Raw genomic sequence first — 22,161 nt, forward strand, 5'->3', positions numbered from 1 at the left:
AAGTCATAGGTTAGTATGTCGTCCAGAAACCCCTAAAAAAGTCATAGGTTAGCATGTCGTCCAAAGTATGATTAAAAAAAGTCATAGGTTAGCATGTCGTCCAGAAACACCTAAAAAGTCATAGGTTAGTATGTCGTCCAGAAACCCCTAAAAAAGTCATAGGTTAGTATGTCGTCCAGAAACACCTAAAAAAGTCATAGGTTAGTATGTCATCCAAAAACCTTTAAAAAAGTCATAGGTTAGTATGTCGTCCAAAATATGATAAAAAAGTCATAGGTTAGTATGTCGTCCAGAAACCCCTAAAAAAGTCATAGCTAAGTATGTCGTCCGAAATATGATTAAAAAGTCATAGGTTAGTATGTCGTCCAGAAACCTCTAAAAAAGTCATAGTTTAGTATGTCGTCCAGAAACCTCTAAAAAAGTCATAGGTTAGTATGTCGTCCAAAATGTGATAAAAAAGTCATAGGTTAGTATGTCGTCCAAAATGTGATAAAAAAGTCATAGGTTAGTATGTCGTCCAGAAACCTCTAAAAAAGTCATAGGTTAGTATGTCGTCCAGAAACCTCTAAAAAAGTCATAGGTTAGTATGTCGTCCAGAAACACCTAAAAAAGTCATAGGTTAGTATGTCGTCCAGAAACCCCTAAAAAAGTCATAGGTTAGTATGTCGTCCAAAATATGATTGAAAAGTCATAGTATGTCGTCCAAAATATGATTAAAAAGTCATAGGTTAGTATGTTGTCCAAATAATGATAAAAAAGTCATAGGTTAGTATGTCGTCCAAAATATGATAAAAAAGTCATAGGTTAGTATGTCGTCCAGAAACACCTAAAAAAGTCATAGGTTAGTATGTCGTCCAGAAACCCCTAAAAAAGTCATAGGTTAGTATGTCGTCCAAAATATGATTGAAAAGTCATAGTATGTCGTCCAAAATATGATTAAAAAGTCATAGGTTAGTATGTTGTCCAAATAATGATAAAAAAGTCATAGGTTAGTATGTCGTCCAAAATATGATAAAAAAGTCATAGGTAAGTATGTCGTCCAGAAACCTCTAAAAAAGTCATAGGTTAGTATGTCGTCCAGAAACACCTAAAAAAGTCATAGGTTAGTATGTCGTCCAAAATATGATAAAAAAGTCATAGGTTAGTATGTCGTCCAGACACCTCTAAAAAAGTCATAGGTTAGTATGTCGTCCAAAATGTGATAAAAAAGTCATAGGTTAGTATGTCGTCCAGAAACACCTAAAAAAGTCATAGGTTAGTATGTCGTCCAAAATATGATAAAAAAGTCATAGGTTAGTATGTCGTCCAGAATATGGTAAAAAGTAAGTCATAGGTTAGTATGTCGTCCAAAATGTGATAAAAAAGTCACAGGTCAGTATGTCGTCCAGAAACACCTAAAAAAGTCATAGGTTAGCATGTCGTCCAAAGTATGATTAAAAAAAGTCATAGGTTAGCATGTCGTCCAGAAACCTCTAAAAAAGTCATAGGTTAGTATGTCGTCCAGAAACACCTAAAAAAGTCATAGGTTAGTATGTCGTCCAGAATATGGTAAAAAAAAAGTCATAGGTTAGTGTGTCATCCAAAATATGATAAAAAAGTCATAGGTTAGTATGTCGTCCAAAATATGATAAAAAAGTCATAGGTTAGTATGTCGTCCAGAAACCTCTAAAAAAGTCATAGGTTAGTATGTCGTCCAGAAACACCTAAAAAAGTCATAGGTTAGTATGTCGTCCAAAATATGATAAAAAAGTCATAGGTTAGTATGTCGTCCAAAATGTGATAAAAAAGTCACAGGTCAGTATGTCGTCCAGAAACACCTAAAAAAGTCATAGGTTAGCATGTCGTCCAAAGTATGATTAAAAAAAGTCATAGGTTAGCATGTCGTCCAGAAACCTCTAAAGAAGTCATAGGTTAGTATGTCATCCAAAATGTGATAAAAAAGTCATAGGTTAGTATGTCGTCCAGAAACACCTAAAAAAGTCATAGGTTAGTATGTCGTCCAAAATATGATAAAAAAGTCATAGGTTAGTATGTCGTCCAAAATGTGATAAAAAAGTCACAGGTCAGTATGTCGTCCAGAAACACCTAAAAAAGTCATAGGTTAGCATGTCGTCCAAAGTATGATTAAAAAAAGTCATAGGTTAGCATGTCGTCCAGAAACCTCTAAAAAAGTCATAGGTTAGTATGTCGTCCAAAATGTGATAAAAAAGTCATAGGTTAGTATGTCGTCCAGAAACACCTAAAAAGTCATAGGTTAGTATGTCGTCCAAAATATGATAAAAAAGTCATAGGTTAGTATGTCGTCCAGACACCTCTAAAAAAGTCATAGGTTAGTATGTCGTCCAAAATGTGATAAAAAAGTCATAGGTTAGTATGTCGTCCAGAAACACCTAAAAAAGTCATAGGTTAGTATGTCGTCCAAAATATGATAAAAAAGTCATAGGTTAGTATGTCGTCCAGAATATGGTAAAAAGTAAGTCATAGGTTAGTATGTCGTCCAAAATGTGATAAAAAAGTCACAGGTCAGTATGTCGTCCAGAAACACCTAAAAAAGTCATAGGTTAGCATGTCGTCCAAAGTATGATTAAAAAAAGTCATAGGTTAGCATGTCGTCCAGAAACCTCTAAAAAAGTCATAGGTTAGTATGTCGTCCAAAATGTGATAAAAAAGTCATAGGTTAGTATGTCGTCCAGAAACACCTAAAAAAGTCATAGGTTAGTATGTCGTCCAGAATATGGTAAAAAAAAAGTCATAGGTTAGTATGTCATCCAAAATATGATAAAAAAGTCATAGGTTAGTATGTCGTCCAAAATATGATAAAAAAGTCATAGGTTAGTATGTCGTCCAGAAACCTCTAAAAAAGTCATAGGTTAGTATGTCGTCCAGAAACACCTAAAAAAGTCATAGGTTAGCATGTCGTCCAAAATGTGATAAAAAAGTCATAGGTTAGTATGTCGTCCAGAAACACCTAAAAAAGTCATAGGTTAGTATGTCATCCAAAATATGATAAAAAAGTCATAGGTTAGTATGTCGTCCAAAATGTGATAAAAAAGTCACAGGTCAGTATGTCGTCCAGAAACACCTAAAAAAGTCATAGGTTAGCATGTCGTCCAAAGTATGATTAAAAAAAGTCATAGGTTAGCATGTCGTCCAGAAACCTCTAAAAAAGTCATAGGTTAGTATGTCATCCAAAATGTGATAAAAAAGTCATAGGTTAGTATGTCGTCCAGAAACACCTAAAAAAGTCATAGGTTAGTATGTCGTCCAAAATATGATAAAAAAGTCATAGGTTAGTATGTCGTCCAAAATGTGATAAAAAAGTCACAGGTCAGTATGTCGTCCAGAAACACCTAAAAAAGTCATAGGTTAGCATGTCGTCCAAAGTATGATTAAAAAAAGTCATAGGTTAGCATGTCGTCCAGAAACCTCTAAAAAAGTCATAGGTTAGTATGTCGTCCAAAATGTGATAAAAAAGTCATAGGTTAGTATGTCGTCCAGAAACACCTAAAAAGTCATAGGTTAGTATGTCGTCCAGAAACACCTAAAAAAGTCATAGGTTAGTATGTCATCCAAAAACCTTTAAAAAAGTCATAGGTTAGTATGTCGTCCAAAATATGATAAAAAAGTCATAGGTTAGTATGTCGTCCAGAAACACCTAAAAAAGTCATAGGTTAGCATGTCGTCCAAAGTATGATTAAAAAAAGTCATAGGTTAGCATGTCGTCCAGAAACCTCTAAAAAAGTCATAGGTTAGTATGTCGTCCAGAAACACCTAAAAAAGTCATAGGTTAGTATGTCATCCAAAAACCTTTAAAAAAGTCATAGGTTAGTATGTCGTCCAAAATATGATAAAAAAGTCATAGGTTAGTATGTCGTCCAGAAACCCCTAAAAAAGTCATAGCTTAGTATGTCGTCCGAAATATGATTAAAAAGTCATAGGTTAGTATGTCGTCCAGAAACCTCTAAAAAAGTCATAGGTTAGTATGTCGTCCAAAATGTTATAAAAAAGTCATAGGTTAGTATGTCGTCCAAAATATGATAAAAAAGTCATAGGTTAGTATGTCGTCCAGAAACCCCTAAAAAAGTCATAGCTTAGTATGTCGTCCAGAAACCTCTAAAAAAGTCATAGGTTAGTATGTCGTCCAGAAACACCTAAAAAAGTCATAGGTTAGTATGTCATCCAAAAACCTTTAAAAAAGTCATAGGTTAGTATGTCGTCCAAAATGTGACAAAAAGTCATAGGTTAGTATGTCGTCCAAAATGTGACAAAAAGTCATAGGTTAGTATGTCGTCCGAAATATGATTAAAAAGTCATAGGTTAGTATGTCGTCCAGAAACCTCTAAAAAAGTCATAGGTTAGTATGTCGTCCAGAAACCTCTAAAAAAGTCATAGGTTAGTATGTCGTCCAAAATGTGACAAAAAGTCACAGGTCAGTATGTCGTCCAGAAACACCTAAAAAAGTCATAGGTTAGCATGTCGTCCAAAGTATGATTAAAAAAAGTCATAGGTTAGCATGTTGTCCAGAAACCTCTAAAAAAGTCATAGGTTAGTATGTCGTCCAAAATGTGATAAAAAAGTCATAGGTTAGTATGTCGTCCAAAGTATGATTAAAAAAGTCATAGGTTAGCATGTCGTCCAAAATGTGACAAAAAGTCATAGGTTAGTATGTCGTCCAAAATGTGACAAAAAGTCATAGGTTAGTATGTCGTCCGAAATATGATTAAAAAGTCATAGGTTAGTATGTCGTCCAAAATGTGACAAAAAGTCATAGGTTAGTATGTCGTCCGAAATATGATTAAAAAGTCATAGGTTAGTATGTCGTCCAGAAACCTCTAAAAAAGTCATAGGTTAGTATGTCGTCCAGAAACCTCTAAAAAAGTCATAGGTTAGTATGTCGTCCAAAATGTGACAAAAAGTCACAGGTCAGTATGTCGTCCAGAAACACCTAAAAAAGTCATAGGTTAGCATGTCGTCCAAAGTATGATTAAAAAAAGTCATAGGTTAGCATGTTGTCCAGAAACCTCTAAAAAAGTCATAGGTTAGTATGTCGTCCAAAATGTGATAAAAAAGTCATAGGTTAGTATGTCGTCCAAAGTATGATTAAAAAAGTCATAGGTTAGCATGTCGTCCAAAATGTGACAAAAAGTCATAGGTTAGTATGTCGTCCAAAATGTGACAAAAAGTCATAGGTTAGTATGTCGTCCGAAATATGATTAAAAAGTCATAGGTTAGTATGTCGTCCAAAATGTGATAAAAAAGTCATAGGTTAGTATGTCGTCCAAAGTATGATTAAAAAAGTCATAGGTTAGCATGTCGTCCAGAATATGGTAAAAAAAAAAAGTCATAGGTTAGCATGTCGTCCAAAATGTGACAAAAAGTCATAGGTTAGTATGTCGTCCAAAATGTGACAAAAAGTCATAGGTTAGTATGTCGTCCGAAATATGATTAAAATGTCATAGGTTAGTATGTCGTCCAGAAACCTCTAAAAAAGTCATAGGTTAGTATGTCGTCCAAAAACCTTTAAAAAAGTCATAGGTTAGTATGTCGTCCAAAATATGATAAAAAAGTCATAGGTTAGTATGTCGTCCAAAATATGATAAAAAAGTCATAGGTTAGTATGTCGTCCGAAATATGATTAAAATGTCATAGGTTAGTATGTCGTCCAGAAACACCTAAAAAAGTCATAGGTTAGTATGTCATCCAAAAACCTTTAAAAAAGTCATAGGTTAGTATGTCGTCCAAAATATGATAAAAAAGTCATAGGTTAGTATGTCGTCCAGAAACCTCTAAAAAAGTCATAGGTTAGTATGTCGTCCAGAAACCTCTAAAAAAGTCATAGCTTAGTATGTCGTCCAAAATGTGACAAAAAGTCATAGGTTAGTATGTCGTCCGAAATATGATTAAAAAGTCATAGGTTAGTATGTCGTCCAAAATGTGACAAAAAGTCATAGGTTAGTATGTCGTCCAAAATGTGACAAAAAGTCACAGGTCAGTATGTCGTCCAGAAACACCTAAAAAAGTCATAGGTTAGCATGTCGTCCAAAGTATGATTAAAAAAAGTCATAGGTTAGCATGTCGTCCAAAGTATGATTAAAAAAAGTCATAGGTTAGCATGTTGTCCAGAAACCTCTAAAAAAGTCATAGGTTAGTATGTCGTCCAAAATGTGATAAAAAAGTCATAGGTTAGTATGTCGTCCAAAGTATGATTAAAAAAGTCATAGGTTAGCATGTCGTCCAGAATATGGTAAAAAAAAAAAAGTCATAGGTTAGTATGTCGTCCAAAATATGGTAAAAAAGTCATAGGTTCGTATGTCGTCCAAAATGTGACAAAAAGTCATAGGTTAGTATGTCGTCCAAAATGTGACAAAAAGTCATAGGTTAGTATGTCGTCCGAAATATGATTAAAATGTCATAGGTTAGTATGTCGTCCAGAAACCTCTAAAAAAGTCATAGGTTAGTATGTCGTCCAGAAACCTCTAAAAAAGTCATAGGTTAGTATGTCGTCCAAAATGTGACAAAAAGTCACAGGTCAGTATGTCGTCCAGAAACACCTAAAAAAGTCATAGGTTAGCATGTCGTCCAAAGTATGATTAAAAAAAGTCATAGGTTAGCATGTTGTCCAGAAACCTCTAAAAAAGTCATAGGTTAGTATGTCGTCCAAAATGTGATAAAAAAGTCATAGGTTAGTATGTCGTCCAAAGTATGATTAAAAAAGTCATAGGTTAGCATGTCGTCCAAAATGTGACAAAAAGTCATAGGTTAGTATGTCGTCCAAAATGTGACAAAAAGTCATAGGTTAGTATGTCGTCCAAAATATGGTAAAAAAGTCATAGGTTCGTATGTCGTCCAAAATGTGACAAAAAGTCATAGGTTAGTATGTCGTCCAAAATATGATAAAAAATTCACAGTATGTCGTCCAAAATATGGTAAAAAAGTCATAGGTTCGTATGTCGTCCAAAATGTGACAAAAAGTCATAGGTTAGTATGTCGTCCAAAATATGATAAAAAAGTCACAGTATGTCGTCCAAAATGTGATAAAAAAGTCATAAGTTAGTATGTCGTCCAAAATGTGACAAAAAGTCATAGGTTAGTATGTCGTCCGAAATATGATTAAAATGTCATAGGTTAGTATGTCGTCCAGAAACCTCTAAAAAAGTCATAGGTTAGTATGTCGTCCAGAAACCTCTAAAAAAGTCATAGGTTAGTATGTCGTCCAAAATATGATTAAAAAGTCATAGGTTAGTATGTCGTCCAAAATATGATAAAAAAGTCATAGGTTAGTATGTCGTCCAAAATGTGACAAAAAGTCATAGGTTAGTATGTCGTCCAAAATATGATAAAAAAGTCATAGGTTAGTATGTCGTCCAGAATATGGTAAAAAGTAAGTCATAGGTTAGTATGTCGTCCAGAATATGGTAAAAAAAAAAGTCATAAGTTAGTATGTGGTCCAGAAACTCTTAATAAAGTTATAGGTTAGTATGTCGTCCAGAAACCCCTACAAAAGTCATAGGTTAGTATGTCGTCCAAAATATGATTAAAAAGTCATAGGTTAGTATGTCGTCCAAAAACCTCTAAAAAAGTCATAGGTTAGTATGTCGTCCAGAAACCTCTAAAAAAGTCATAGGTTAGTATGTCGTCCAGAAACCTCTAAAAAAGTCATAGACATTTGTAAACTAGCTTTGTGTTTTAAGTGTGCTGTTCTGTAACATTGGGGAATAATCCATAGTTCCTTCGGTGCATTCCATGTCTTTAAAGTTTAGTGCAAATCTGACGAAACAAAACAGAAAGAAAAACAAACAAACCAAGGAAATCATAAGGCAACAATTATAAATATATCAAAAATAGTCATTAGAGAGCTATCTTCATTACAAAAAAGGTACAAAACTTTTGTCCTACTTTTGTATGCCATCCAGAAACCCCTTAATAAAGTCATAGGTTAGTATGTCGTCCATAATATGATAAAAAAGTCATAGGTTAGTATGTCGTCCAAAATATGATTGAGAAGTCATATGTTAGTATGTTGTCCAGAAACCCCTTAATAAAGTCACAGGTTAGTATGTCGTCCAAAATGTGATAAAAAAGTCACAGGTCAGTATGTCGTCCAGAAACACCTAAAAAAGTCATAGGTTAGCATGTCGTCCAAAGTATGATTAAAAAAAGTCATAGGTTAGCATGTCGTCCAGAAACCTCTAAAAAAGTCATAGGTTAGTATGTCGTCCAAAATGTGATAAAAAAGTCATAGGTTAGCATGTCGTCCAGAATATGGTAAAAAAAAAAGTCATAGGTTAGTATGTCGTCCAAAATATGATAAAAAAGTCATAGGTTAGTATGTCGTCCAGAATATGGTAAAAAAGTCATAGGTTCGTATGTCGTCCAAAATGTGACAAAAAGTCATAGGTTAGTATGTCGTCCAAAATGTGATAAAAAAGTCATAGGTTAGTATGTCGTCCAGAATATGGTAAAAAAGTCATAAGTTAGTATGTCGTCCAAAATGTGACAAAAAGTCATAGGTTAGTATGTCGTCCGAAATATGATTAAAAAGTCATAGGTTAGTATGTCGTCCAGAAACCTCTAAAAAAGTCATAGGTTAGTATGTCGTCCAGAAACCTCTAAAAAAGTCATAGGTTAGTATGTCGTCCAGAAACACCTAAAAAAGTCATAGGTTAGTATGTCGTCCAAAATATGATTAAAAAGTCATAGGTTAGTATGTCGTCCAAAGTATGATTAAAAAAAGTCATAGGTTAGCATGTCGTCCAGAATATGGTAAAAAAAAAAGTCATAAGTTAGTATGTCGTCCAGAAACCTCTAAAAAAGTCATAGGTTAGTATGTCGTCCAGAAACCTCTAAAAAAGTCATAGGTTCGTATGTCGTCCAAAATGTGACAAAAAGTCATAGGTTAGTATGTCGTCCAAAATGTGATAAAAAAGTCATAAGTTAGTATGTCGTCCAAAATGTGACAAAAAGTCATAGGTTAGTATGTCGTCCGAAATATGATTAAAAAGTCATAGGTTAGTATGTCGTCCAGAAACCTCTAAAAAAGTCATAGGTTAGTATGTCGTCCAGAAACCTCTAAAAAAGTCATAGGTTAGTATGTCGTCCAGAAACACCTAAAAAAGTCATAGGCTATGTCGTCCAGAAACACCTAAAAAAGTCATAGGTTAGTATGTCGTCCAAAATATGATTAAAAAGTCATAGGTTAGTATGTCGTCCAAAGTATGATTAAAAAAAGTCATAGGTTAGCATGTCGTCCAGAAACACCTAAAAAAGTCATAGGTTAGTATGTCGTCCAAAATATGATAAAAAAGTCATAGGTTAGTATGTCGTCCAGAAACCTCTACAAAAGTCATAGGTTAGTATGTCGTCCAAAATATGATAAAAAAGTCATAGGTTAGTATGTCGTCCAAAAACCTCTAAAAAAGTCATAGGTTAGTATGTCGTCCAGAAACACCTAAAAAAGTCATAGGTTAGTATGTCGTCCAAAATATCATAAAAAAGTCATAGGTTAGTATGTCGTCCAGAAACCTCTAAAAAAGTCATAGACATTTGTAAACTAGCTTTGTGTTTTAAGTGTGCTGTTCTGTAACATTGGGGAATAATCCATAGTTCCTTCGGTGCATTCCATGTCTTTAAAGTTTAGTGCAAATCTGACGAAACAAAACAGAAAGAAAAACAAACAAACCAAGGAAATCATAAGGCAACAATTATAAATATATCAAAAATAGTCATTAGAGAGCTATCTTCATTACAAAAAAGGTACAAAACTTTTGTCCTACTTTTGTATGTCATCCAGAAACCCCTTAATAAAGTCACAGGTTAGTATGTCGTCCATAATATGATAAAAAAGTCATAGGTTAGTATGTCGTCCAAAATGTGACAAAAAGTCATAGGTTAGTATGTTGTCCAGAATATGGTAAAAAAGCATAGTACATTACAGCATGTGATAAAAATGTCAGAACATATTTTCTCGACACTCTCATGACATTCGTATAGTTTAATCAAACAAACCACAGCTAGTTTTTTCATGGTAATGCTGCACACCTGGTTAATAGACCCTGGAATAAGCCGCTCCATCTCAGGCCCTTCACCAGTATCCTGTCCTTCACCTGAGTAGAGACACAAGACACAATGTTTAAATCTCTTACAGTGAGCCACTTTAACCTGTTGTGAATGTCCTTTATATACTTATATCTGCATGACACTTTAAAAAAAGATGATAGAATCAGGACAATATTCAAGTCTCACTTGAGCCTCTGTAATTTGTAAAGTCTTTTTGGATGTTAGTAGAATTATTAAGATGGAAATACAGTTTCAATTCTGACAGTGGGATGAATTACATAATTGTCATGTTCACAGTTTTTTTTGTTTTACAGGCGCAGTGTTTGTGTTCCCCCCCGAGACACTACTCCCAGAGCGGCCATGCAGTGAAGGAGTGACCTATGTGAATATTCCCGTTAGTCCAACATCAAAGAAGCAACTCAACTACATGGAGCTGGAGCTGCAGGAGCCAGGGCCTGGCGCCCGAGGGCCCGTCGCACATCTACCAGCTCAGAGTAAGTGTGCGTCTGGAATAACCTCTGATCTCCGTACAGTTTTATCTTTCATATATTAATCGTGCTGCATTTTTACCTTAATCAAACAGCGGCCATGTTGTACAGTCGTGGAGGCAAACGCCACCTGTGGAGAGAAAAAGTCTTTTAGATAATAGGAAGCTTCATTAACTCATTTAAAACATTGGAACTTAAGAATACTAACAGCAAACGTAATGGACCAGTGCCCTGTTCATTAGAGCACTTCAATTCTAAAGGTGATCTTTAAAGATTAGATTGTGCTTCTAATGAAAGTATTAAATTGTAAGTAATACGACCTCCGCTTTGTGCTTATTGTATTTCTTCTCATTGTGTAACAGACTTATTTCTAAGATTTGTGAACCAGCAGTTTTCTATTTAATGCATTGTTCTGTTCAAATCATGCAGACAGATACGAGAGAGCTTCATTTTAGAAACACCAGGATATCGATACCAAGCAAAAGAGGAAACATGATTGTGTAATTCCATTTTACTCCATCAAGAGTTACAGGAATCGCTCGCAAACGATTGAGTTGATGACGTCGTTGCACTAAAGGACAGCTGAGTCCTTGTCATAGGAGACTCCGCAATGAGCTGTAATTGACAGACAAGTTGGCTATTAGCGTGTGTGCCCTCAGGAATACGAGGAACGCTCCGACATGAGAGGTTAACATGTGATGTCAGCAATACAGTTTATATCCCAGCCAGCGCTCTCATTAATTTGTCACCTGGGAGGAGGGGGGGTGTCCTATTGCCTCTGAAAAAGGGGGCATTCAGATCGCAGCTGTGAACTCACTGGCTCTAATGGGATCCTCCTCCAGGGACTGATAATGTGTTGTGAGGAGCTGGTTTGGATTTCCTTGACTTAATGTAACTGTGAAAGACATAATTCAAGCAGGAGGCAACAATATCATGACGTGAATTTATTGATATTCATATGCTGCTGAGATTAAACCCTGACGTCTTGCTTATTTGAATTTCACATAAGGAAGGGCGCTGAATTATGGTAATGCTCGCGATGTGCATATGGAAGACAAGTGCATGAGGGGAATTTTAAAGGCTTCACTCGACTCATTTGCATATTCTTCTGATTTGCATGGTGACTCCCGGTCACGTACTTCAAGCAGTCGTGTTGACAGCGAGGGCAGAGATCCACTTCTCTCTGAACCCTGTGTCACCTTTGTTTGGAAATTTGACAGTCAAAAATTCTAGATTTTTTAAAAAGATGATTCAGCAATGTCACCGTCATTTTATCTTCTTAATCAAGTGCAACAATGGAACGTGTGAATGACGACAAATGTTTGCAATAAAAAATCAGAGTTAGGTGCTTAAATTTTAAAGCTCGTCTATATGAGATGTTACAGGACAGGTGCTTGAAGCATCCACAAAAGGAAAAACACCTCAAATACACAATGATCTCAAATAAAACAGCAACTGGTTTGTCTACGTTTTCACAAATGACGGCTCCCTTGACAACAGTAACTATTCAACGACAACATCAAGGTACTAAACGGTTGCTAGTGTTAGCTTAGCACAGCCTCGTAACTGTTTAATATTGTACAGACACGAGTGGTATCAAGCCTCTCCCAACGCTGCAAGAAAGCAAATAATTGCATTTTGCTGAACTAAACTTTTTAAGTGATGAAATGATCCGTTAACTATGTGCTGCCCAAAGAGAAAGATGGATATTGAAATAAACATCTTTCAAGAGAATATTTTTGTGTCTTGACAGGGAAGAGTTCTACCAAGTACGCCCAGATTGACATCACTGCCACAGAGACTGCCCACAAAGTCGGAACGCAGCATGCTCTAGGTCGGCAGGAGGGCCTGCACACTCTGGAGCTGAGAAGAAAGGGGACGCCCCATTGACTTTCTTCATCACTGAGCTGTTGATCCTAGCAGGATGTTTCTGCCAGAGACTGGCTCACCATGTCGAACTATTCAAGAAGTATGACTCTGAGGGGTTTTTGTCTGATCCTCTGTTCCATCCAAAGATCCTGAGATTTAACTGTCAGTCGATGGAAAACAACAGAGACGCAAAGTTGCCTCCACCACCTTGCAAATGCCATCTGCCAAAAGTCAATTTTTTCAGACCTGTTTCTGCATTCACACGGCAATAAAAAGATGGCGCCTCCTCTGAAAAGTCTGACACAGGATCAGGAGCAACATTTCAATCTTGGTCTGCTTTGGGGACTTAGACATCTCATTAAGTGGAATTATGTCAGCGCCAGAGCCTCAGGCAAACTTGGAAGAAGTGCGAGTCCTGAGCTGAGTCACCGGCCCTGATAAACCCCCACTGAGGCATTTCACAGTTTACTCAGACCATCACCAATAACACACAGTGTGCTGTTTTTGTTCTTGTTTGGGAGAACGAGACACAGTGGTGGCAGGAGAGAAAAGAGACATTTGTCTCATTAGGAGTTCACACTCACTTATTCCTCACTGATCAGTAATTCCACAATCAGCTGCCAGAACTCTTAAATATAATCAAATTTAGGTCAAAACTGTTCATCCAGTCTTACTCAGAAAACTGCACATTCAGACTAGTTCACTGTTAAAAAGATTCAAGTTAGACCAGGCTAATTAACGGCTCTGCAGAATTTCCATATTGCGCACAGTGACTTTTGTTTGCCTGAGAGTAAGAAATGGATTTGATTTATCACATGAACAGAATATCAATGCTGCTATTGTTTTTTTTTTGCCTTCAGTTTTCATATGCTCTTCATAAATAATGCAAAGCCGAGCGGATGGTGAAGTCTCTGGATATTTTAAAATACTCTATAATAACAGACGTTTCCTAAAAATGCCACTCTTGGTTATTGTTGCTAAATAATGCAGTTGAATTTGTATTTAATTAATTTTTTAATTAATTGGGGTTAAAATCTCATCCTTTGTACTAATATTCCTTATTTTCTTTGCACCGAGGCATTTTTTTATGAAATCTCATAAATGATAACGTAAGTTGGTTTGTGTTTAGAGGTTTTTTTTCTCTCCTATTCTATTTTGACATTTGTAAATATGTTCTTTCTATTTAGGTGATGTGGATTGTACATTGCAAAATATACATAAGACAATGTATGTACAGTAAAGCGCTATTTTGTTTCTGTAAATTATTTGTAACTTTAACTACTGCTTTGACGTGTGTTCAGTTATAAACCAGTATAAGGTGCCAAATAAAACAAATTTACAAATATTTGTTATGGTTTTCTTTTAGACTATTATGCACAATATGCAGGTAATGTGACATTAGTGAACATTTGGGCTAAAAAATAAATGCAATTAAAAAGCTACTATAACTTGATTCAATTCCTCATTTCAAGTAAAACAGATGAATAAAAAGATTAAAATTCCCAATTAAGAGCCATTTCCTAGTTTGCCTTTGTATTTTGAAGGAAAAATGTAAGACTTCAAATGTTATATTCATTAACTTATGGGTGTGCCTGTTATTAGACACCCTCTGGTGGCCACAATAGACATAGATGTGTTGCCCAACATTATTTTTGAAAACATGAACAGTCTAATTTAGTTAGTATGTAAGATATTTGGTTATTTTGTCTGTTGTAGCAGTTAAGCTACCAAATTAAAGTTTAATGTGCCTGAGATGACACTAAATACTACTGAGTTATTTGGGATTGAAAGGAAATGCACATCAGACTAATTCAGATTTACTTAATGACCTTAAATGCAGGAGGCATAGCTTGATGATCCTTACCTCTCACTGGGCTTTCTTCTCATTTCTCTTCTAGTCCCATTGTTGAATACAGGAGGTAACAAACACCTGTGAATCAAAACACAAACGTTACCATTGTTGAGACTGTGGTACTCGGTGAGCGCGTACCTCGGACAAGACAACAGCCCTATCTAGCTGTGTTAAAGAAAGTGGGAAAAAAAGGCCTGGATCTGCTCTAACAAGTTCTTTGTTGGATCATGTCCTACCTCTCCAGAAAATTTCATGAAAATTGGTTTTAGCGCAATCCTGCTAACAAGCACATTAATGCTGATGAAAATAGCTTGGCGGAGGTAATCATTTTTGTAGTACCTCAGCTGCAGGATCTGTACGGACAGGGCCACAGGACCAGCGTCGACCAGCAGACACTTGGTTTGTAAGTGGAGTCAAAACGTGTTTACAGGGAATGGTCTTGAAGCACCAGTCTGGTCATGTGAGAAATCTGGAAGACAAAAAGTAGAATTTGCACATTAATTTCAAAGTGAGGTCCAAATCCAAAGCTTCCTCACATGGGGACTACTAATAGGAATTGTTCCTCTCCCACATAATCTCAAGATGGTGATGTATGGTCTGCCAGCTCTCAGAGAGACATGATTCGCATTGACTCGTCACACAGTCACTTGCACTGCGGACATTAACTTCACTGACCTGTTTCTTGGAAACTCATTTACTCATTAAATTTAGTTGGAGACTAGAAATAAAGCTTAATTGTCTGTCTCTGCAGTCAAATATTGATATAATAAATAAATGATGATAATGTCAGAGAAACTGGTGGCAGTAATTTAATTAATGAACTATGCAATGCCATAATCAGCTTGTAAGTAATTGCTGTGCCTGTTTTCAATGACAGAAACAGCAGTTTAGTTTTAGTCTGTTTTAATCTCGACACAGATCCCTCTCATAAAGTCCAAGTTTCCAGTGCAAGAGAGATCGTGTAGTGTGAACGTGGCCACTTGAGGGTTTAAACATTAGGCCTCTGCATTGAAGGGAGCTGGTCTCAGCTATGTTATAATAATAATAATAATATCACTGACACTCTAAAGCTTTGACAGGAAAATAAATCTAGATTTTTCTCTCTTGGACTTCAGGCTTGGTTTTGCACTTCTTGAGATTGACTAACCAGGACTCTTAATTTATCTAAAGGACTTAAAATCTATCTGGGGAATAGAAAGTTTCAGCGGCAAGAGTAAGTATATCGATAAATTATAAACAACCATAATATATTGGATACAATACACAGGCCTTGAGGCTTTACTTGCTAATATTGAATACATCACTCAAATGTTCACAGTGCAGGTTGAAACTGTGCGTGAACCCTGAAGGTAATAAAATCAACATGAGTCGAGAGTTCGAAATTTTGCAGCTCAACAGCTCTTATCTGCGGTCGACAGTCGCTCAGACCAGACAGCGAAAGAATTCAAGGGTTCTACTGCTGAAGGATTCATAAATATACGGAATATTAGAATTGTTTGAGTGTTTATAGCTAAAGCACATTGTGTTTGTCTACACTTGTGATTTAATTGCAGGTTATATCACATATTGTGACAAATTAATGCAGAACACCAGGTAATTTCATTTTCCTGCCTCTGTACAGTGGGTCCACCAAACACAGGCTGTACATGCTGTGTATAAAAATCCAGGATCACTCAGTTCTGTTCTCTGCACTGGTTTAATTATCTGAACTTCCGCTCACTCTGTTCTAAGAAAATTACATCTACTGAATAAGTAATTGGTATTTGCAAATCAAACTGTCTGCTCTGCTTTGTCAGAAAACAAATTCAAGCAACTCAAATCTGTTCAATTATTCATGGAGGGTCATTTTTTCCCCTCTCTACTTTTTAGTACTTCACTGACCTTGCTGCTCCTTTCATACGACTGAGAAATAAGGACTCAATTTCATAAATTATTCAAGAACCGTGAGAAAGGATTATTTTCAGGCAGTAGCACTTTTGGGCAAGACAAGAAAATGCTGTCACAAAGTGCATTAATAATTCTTCAAGAACATTAAATACATAATTGTTTGTTCAGATAAAAGTAATTGTTGAGCCTCAGTGACTGCTCAAGTGTCTCTGAAGTCAAATGACCATAACTTGACCTTTTTTCTTCACTCTTGTAATAAACCCTGTCTTCCTTACAGGACATTAAGTCAGAGGTCTGTTTTAGTAGAACGGGCTGGAAAAGCCTTGATACAAAGTCTTCAGGACTCGGCTCAGTCCCTACAAGAGCAATGAAACGACAATACTGAGACTCATTTGTAGGGTAAATGGCTGCCTTCAGATAAACATGTCTGAGGTAATGAATGTCAGGTGAGACTTTGTGTTACAGTTTGTTATTCTTCGATTTCATGTCCTTCTGGCGCATGAATGGAGTCATGAAAAAGGTTAAAAGATTTGTTTTGAGTTTCGAAACGACTTGCAAGCGTGTAACGTCACCAGTGTTGAGTCTAGCTTCACTAACTCTTGAGCTACGGCCTCTCGACGCGTGCACTGATGCTTGAACCTACAACCTCATGGCTTCTAAGTAAATGTTACGCTTCCACAAATAGCAGCTGATCGGTTTATCTGTCGGAAGTGATTTGTTGCAAATGGTCAAAGCCTGCAGGGTTTCCAAACGGCAACCCAATAAACTCCAGCCGTTGACCTTTTTGCTCTAGTCATCGGGCACTGGTCATTGGCCTTGTTCAGCCCAACTCGATTATGACCTCTAATGTCTCACACAAACTCACATAGAGCCTATTGCAGTCAGTGCCCAGGAGGCATCTCAAGAGGAAACATCTTAATCTTGTTCTCCCCCCCCCCAGTGCAGACTTCATTCTCTCTATGGTGCAGCGGCCCTCCTGCTTGATGCTTTGGGTTTTCTTTGTGTTGCTCATTTTCTCTTTCAAATGTGCTCATATGCTGATAATAGTCTTTTATAATTGTCTAATTATATCATAGTTTCATAAGACTCTAATATACCAGGCATTCAGCGTTGTTTAAGGACAGCTAGGGACACAGTCATCACCATTATCTCCACACGACGCAAAACTGTTCATCAGTGATATAACTGACACTGCAAGTGTTTTTCTCTTCAGATCAGTCTAAACTAATTTTATCCCCCCTTTTTTTTTTTTTTACAGTCTCAACATTATAAAGTAATATAGTATAAAAAAATCTATGGGTCTTTAAATATTGATTAAAGTTTGGTTGATTACCGTATCTGACAGCTAAATACCACTACTGATCACTACACCGAAGAGACTAACAATTTTTTTCTATGTAAAATGATTGAAAAGGAGACGATAACAGCTTTTGCGAGGATTACCAGGGTTTAAAATGTTCTGTCCTCGGCCAGATAACACCTTGACATACAGGATATATGAATGTAATCACTCCAGGCAACAAACTCTAACTCATTATCTGTTAAGCTGCTCCAGACTGTGCTTCCAATCTCTAGATATGATACACTCAGTTATTGCTTAAGGAGGGACTATCATCTATAAAATATTGATTGCACACTCTACTCAGGCTTGTAACGTATCTGAAATCATTCGTATAACGTCAAGAATTCCATGAAATCGACAGACAGCTTTTGTTTTTTACCGTGTGTTTGAAAATTCTGGAATATTTCAGTAAAACCACAGATGCTCCCTGACACATGGGGTGAGTTGCTGTTCGTTTGGGTGTGAGTTACATAACGCACCAAATGGGGACTGTTTTTTCTCTTTAGGCACTTAACAACAACGAAAGCCCAGAACAACACAAACACTTCAGCCTGATGCTCGTCTGCTGACTGTTACTGAAAAGGAGAGAGACAACAAAAACTGTCAAGTGGCTCAGAGAACAAGTGCAATAACAACAGCCCACTTAGTGACATCATTACCTCGCCACTAAAGCTCATTTTTAGTTTTTTTTTCCTCCAACATTTGTTTTGTTTATATTATCTATTGATTTCCATTAGTCGGTTCGGACAAAGTGAAGCACTGATGGCTAAATGTGATCGTCCTGCAGCTGAACTTCTTTCAGTGCAAATTATTTGGCTCCGAATCCTAGTTTCCTTTTACCTTTGTGTTCTTTACATGACCTCGCTGTGCTGTATTTGTCTTGATATTCTTTTCAGTTTAACTCTATTGTCTTTCCTGTCTGTGCTTCGCAGGATGCAAAAGAAAATGAACTTTGATTTCAGTTGCATCCCTTCATTAAAATCAACGGTAATTAAAAATATCTAAAGACGTCTGATACAGGAATATGTGGTCTACACTAAAGAAAACCAACTCTTTCAACTAAAGTTTGAATGGCAGCTCACACACTTATACATCATACAAATATATATTCTTAAAAAGTATCTGTTAGTTTGATTATTTTTTGAAAGGAAATCACTACATATTGTTCTGAACAGCTCCTGCCATTAAATCATCATTAGACATTTCGTTTCACAGAGCTTCAGAGTAAGAGTCTGGGACTTCGTAGACCTGTCTATAGTAAGTGCTCCTACACAGTTCTAACAGCAGTGTATTATTTTAACAAACATTTAGTCTGTGCACAAATTGAACCTTTTCACAGGGAATTCTACTCAATCAGACAATAATACTTTACAATGAGAAATCCCCCTGGAGACTTTGACAGCCTCACATAAGGATGTCGGTTTAATCATCCACTGATATGATGTGCAGAATGGAAATGGACCCTAGCAGAGGCCTTGTTGCTGTGTTGCTCTACGTCTGACTCATGCTGACTGACTGTGACCCGCTCAGGAAAACACAATATTATCTGTCTGGCCAGGCAGACAGGGTGGGCCTTTCCAGATTTTTTGTGTGCGGTTGTATTTAAATGATCACTGCATGGACTATTGTCTGGTATAGATTATTAACCGGTATTGTTTAACTATTTTAAAAGTAGAGGTTAATGGGGTTAATGATGATTGAATACTAAATTCTTCAGGTTAACATCTTTGTCCTCCCTGTGGGGCTTCTCAGTAAAGTGAAGGGTAGCCTGGCACATCTGTGCCAAGCAAAAATGTGGCCTTTGATGAGCTCTTCAAGGCAGAGTCAGATGAGACACACTCACACTCACACACTCACACACACGCACTGAAAGACTTGACATTTTGGAGATGAGTCACAAGGTTTCTGTTCAGGCTACGAGAATAGAGAACCATTGCTTAACAAAATAATCAGCATGCACATCACTGTATAGTCGGTGCATGAGCTGCATTAACAATGATGATTCTTCTAATTCAATCTCGTCTTGCTCTTCTTGTCGTTTCAGCAGTTTTACAATATATCATTTCTCTTTTGATCTCTGTGCAGCTCTGTGCTTTTTCCTTTCATTATTTGAAGATTTCCTGGGTTAATCTGCAGACAGTATGTTACATGTATGTATGCAAGAATAATGAAACACTACGGGAATATTTATTTTAGATTGAGATTATAGAATGATACGACTTTCATGACTGTGCGCCTACATACCGAGTCAATCATTCAAATCACGAGTGTCTATAGTGTCAGAGTTAATCCGACGGTGAGTGACCACACCACTCTTTACAAAACATCAGAGGTCTGTACTTTATTTTTGCTCCTTGTATTTGGCCCTGAAAACACTATTGGATACAGTACCTACTCATTTATAAAACTATCAAGAGTACTATTGTGCTCTCAAGGTGAAGCCATTTTGGTGCAATTTCTGTCATTCACAGCCCCAAAAAAGAAAGAAAGACACAAGAGATGCATTAAGAAAGTCATTACCTGTCAGAGTTGGAAATAATGGACAAGTGAATGGACTGCAAGATAGATGTTTAAAATGTTTTTTTGTTTTATGTCTTTTGTGCCTCTCAGGAAAGAAACCTGAAATAAACTGTGCTGAAAAACAGAATGAGAACGCACCAGCAAACATAAATGGAGGGAAAATATACTATAACAGTTTGAAACCCATCATTAAAGTCGCAAAATTATAGGCCCAATGTTTTAAAACAAGTGTGACACAGCTTGGATCTACTTTTATTCAAATCACAATTTATTCAGGCTATTGTTTTAAAATCCACTTAAATCTGTTGTATTTTCTCTGCACTTGCACAAGAGGGAGGATGAGTGGGAGTTGTCGCAGCACGTCACCTCAAACAAACAGATTTGAATGATGGACCCACGCAACGACATGGCACCTCTAACAGTGCAATGAATGCTCTCATGAATAATTGGAACAAATACATTTTGAAGCAGGGTTTCACAAAGAGATATTGACACGGCAACTCGATTCAAAATAACGGGCGTTCGCTTACAGTCGGCATATTGACGTGGTGTGATAGTGAAACCACAGTATATTCCCAATTGATTATCTTTCACTGCAGACTCAGCTGTTGATCCATGAGCCGAGGAAATGCATCTTGTAAAATAATACTGTAATGAGTGACCATGGATGCCAGTATCCATTATATAGTGAATCCACAAGTGGTGATACATTTTAAAGGTATAGGATTGCAAAGCTTAGTAGGTTTTGTTTTTCTTATATCACGTTACCTTACTTATGGTTAATAGCAGCCTTGAACTAACCGGGTCTCAAATATGTTCTTAAAAGAATAGTACATTATCAATATAAAAGTAGAGCCCCGACCGATATACTGGATGGCTGATAACAGCAACCGTTATGAGCCTTAAAAGCATCAATAGAAAAGATTTGCACTCATGTTTGAATTTACTAATTTCTTTATTCAAGTTCTAAATACTTATTATTTGTTGGGTTTTTTTAATTCACAGTTATTTATAATTAAATTTATGGCTGACTATAAAAACATCAAGCATCAATTACATTTCTTTGTCATACGGGTTTGATAATGCTAATTAATTAACATCTATCTTTTTTGATTAATTAATGCACAAATGTGAAAGAATTACCATACGTGGTTAATTTATTAACATGTAATTTTGAGATGTCTTTTAGTGGCTCTCGGGGAAAGAAACCAGAAATATCTGTCTTTATGCTGAACTATAAGTGCCATTAAGTCAATACTTACATACAGGTATATAAGAGAAGAAGTCCTTGCATGTAAAATAAATTTTTAAAGATTTCCTTTCAGGAACAAAGCAGCATGAATAAATAAAATAGATTTTCCAAGAAAGACCAGCAGCTAGAATAAGGAAGCTCTGTGACTTGGTCAGGTACTTTGATTCCTGGTTTGGTTGAACTCTGCAGGGAAAAACTCTTAACTATGAAAAGTGCCTCGTCTAAAGAAATAAAACTACAAAGAGAGCAAAGCAACAGCACAGACATTATAAAGAAAAGTGTAGTGAAGACACCAAGCTGGATTTAAAGAGTGACTCGTCGCTCTGTGATGAAAAATACTGGAATAACTACTGCAACTTCTACTATATATGAATGTAAACTATGTAAGACAACAAATCAAGTAAAAGCGTTGAGTATTTTTCCACAAAGGCAACACTGACACTGACACCATCCAATTATAATAGCAAAGTTTGGTGACTCTTATCCAACCTATTTATAAAAATGGGAAATCCAATGACCGCAGGTTTCCTGGCTGTCCTGACAGAGGCCTGATAATGGATTGGAGAGGGGGACAGAATCAATACGTCCCCACTCTGTGCCTGTAAACAATCACATGAGAGCAGACTGTAAAAGATGCCCTGGATCGGGCCTCTCAGAAACCCACATTTGCAACAAGAAGTATCAAGATGCACTAGATCACTGTGTGATTCTCTGTATTCAATATAAAGCAAAGTTTAGAATCTGATGTCTGGGCTGCACACAAGAGGCAATGGGTTTTAAGCCTACCAGATAGAGCTGCAGAAGAGAGCAACTGTAGCCACGGAAACAGAGTAATTACTAATGTAGATTGAAAAAAGCTCGAGGAAAATATTGCGGACGCCAAAACCTTTTGTTA

The 22,161-nt window shown here is 36.5% G+C and overlaps 1 protein-coding gene and 1 long non-coding RNA gene across 6 annotated transcripts in view; one reads left to right on the top strand and one right to left on the bottom strand.

The window, feature by feature from the left end:
- Positions 1-13,758, top strand: part of LOC109634781 (protein Dok-7-like) — a 70,134-nt gene extending 56,376 nt beyond the window's left edge. For all 3 annotated transcript variants that reach the window (XM_069518569.1, XM_069518570.1, XM_069518572.1), the window contains 2 exons: positions 10,371-10,550; positions 12,298-13,758. In XM_069518569.1, the coding sequence (XP_069374670.1) occupies positions 10,371-10,550; positions 12,298-12,434 (317 nt within the window). In that variant the 3' untranslated portion in view covers positions 12,435-13,758. The remainder of the gene's footprint in view (positions 1-10,370; positions 10,551-12,297) is intronic.
- Positions 9,977-22,161, bottom strand: part of LOC109634696 (uncharacterized) — an 83,034-nt gene continuing 70,849 nt past the window's right edge. For all 3 annotated transcript variants that reach the window (XR_011239854.1, XR_011239855.1, XR_011239853.1), the window contains exons 11-14: positions 14,605-14,734; positions 14,278-14,343; positions 10,627-10,674; positions 9,977-10,103 (exon numbers count right to left, since the gene is read on the bottom strand). This is a non-coding gene — a long non-coding RNA (uncharacterized lncRNA). The remainder of the gene's footprint in view (positions 10,104-10,626; positions 10,675-14,277; positions 14,344-14,604; positions 14,735-22,161) is intronic.

Source organism: Paralichthys olivaceus, chromosome 22 (assembly GCF_024713975.1).
Source record: "Paralichthys olivaceus isolate ysfri-2021 chromosome 22, ASM2471397v2, whole genome shotgun sequence".
Taxonomy (NCBI): domain Eukaryota; kingdom Metazoa; phylum Chordata; class Actinopteri; order Pleuronectiformes; family Paralichthyidae; genus Paralichthys; species Paralichthys olivaceus.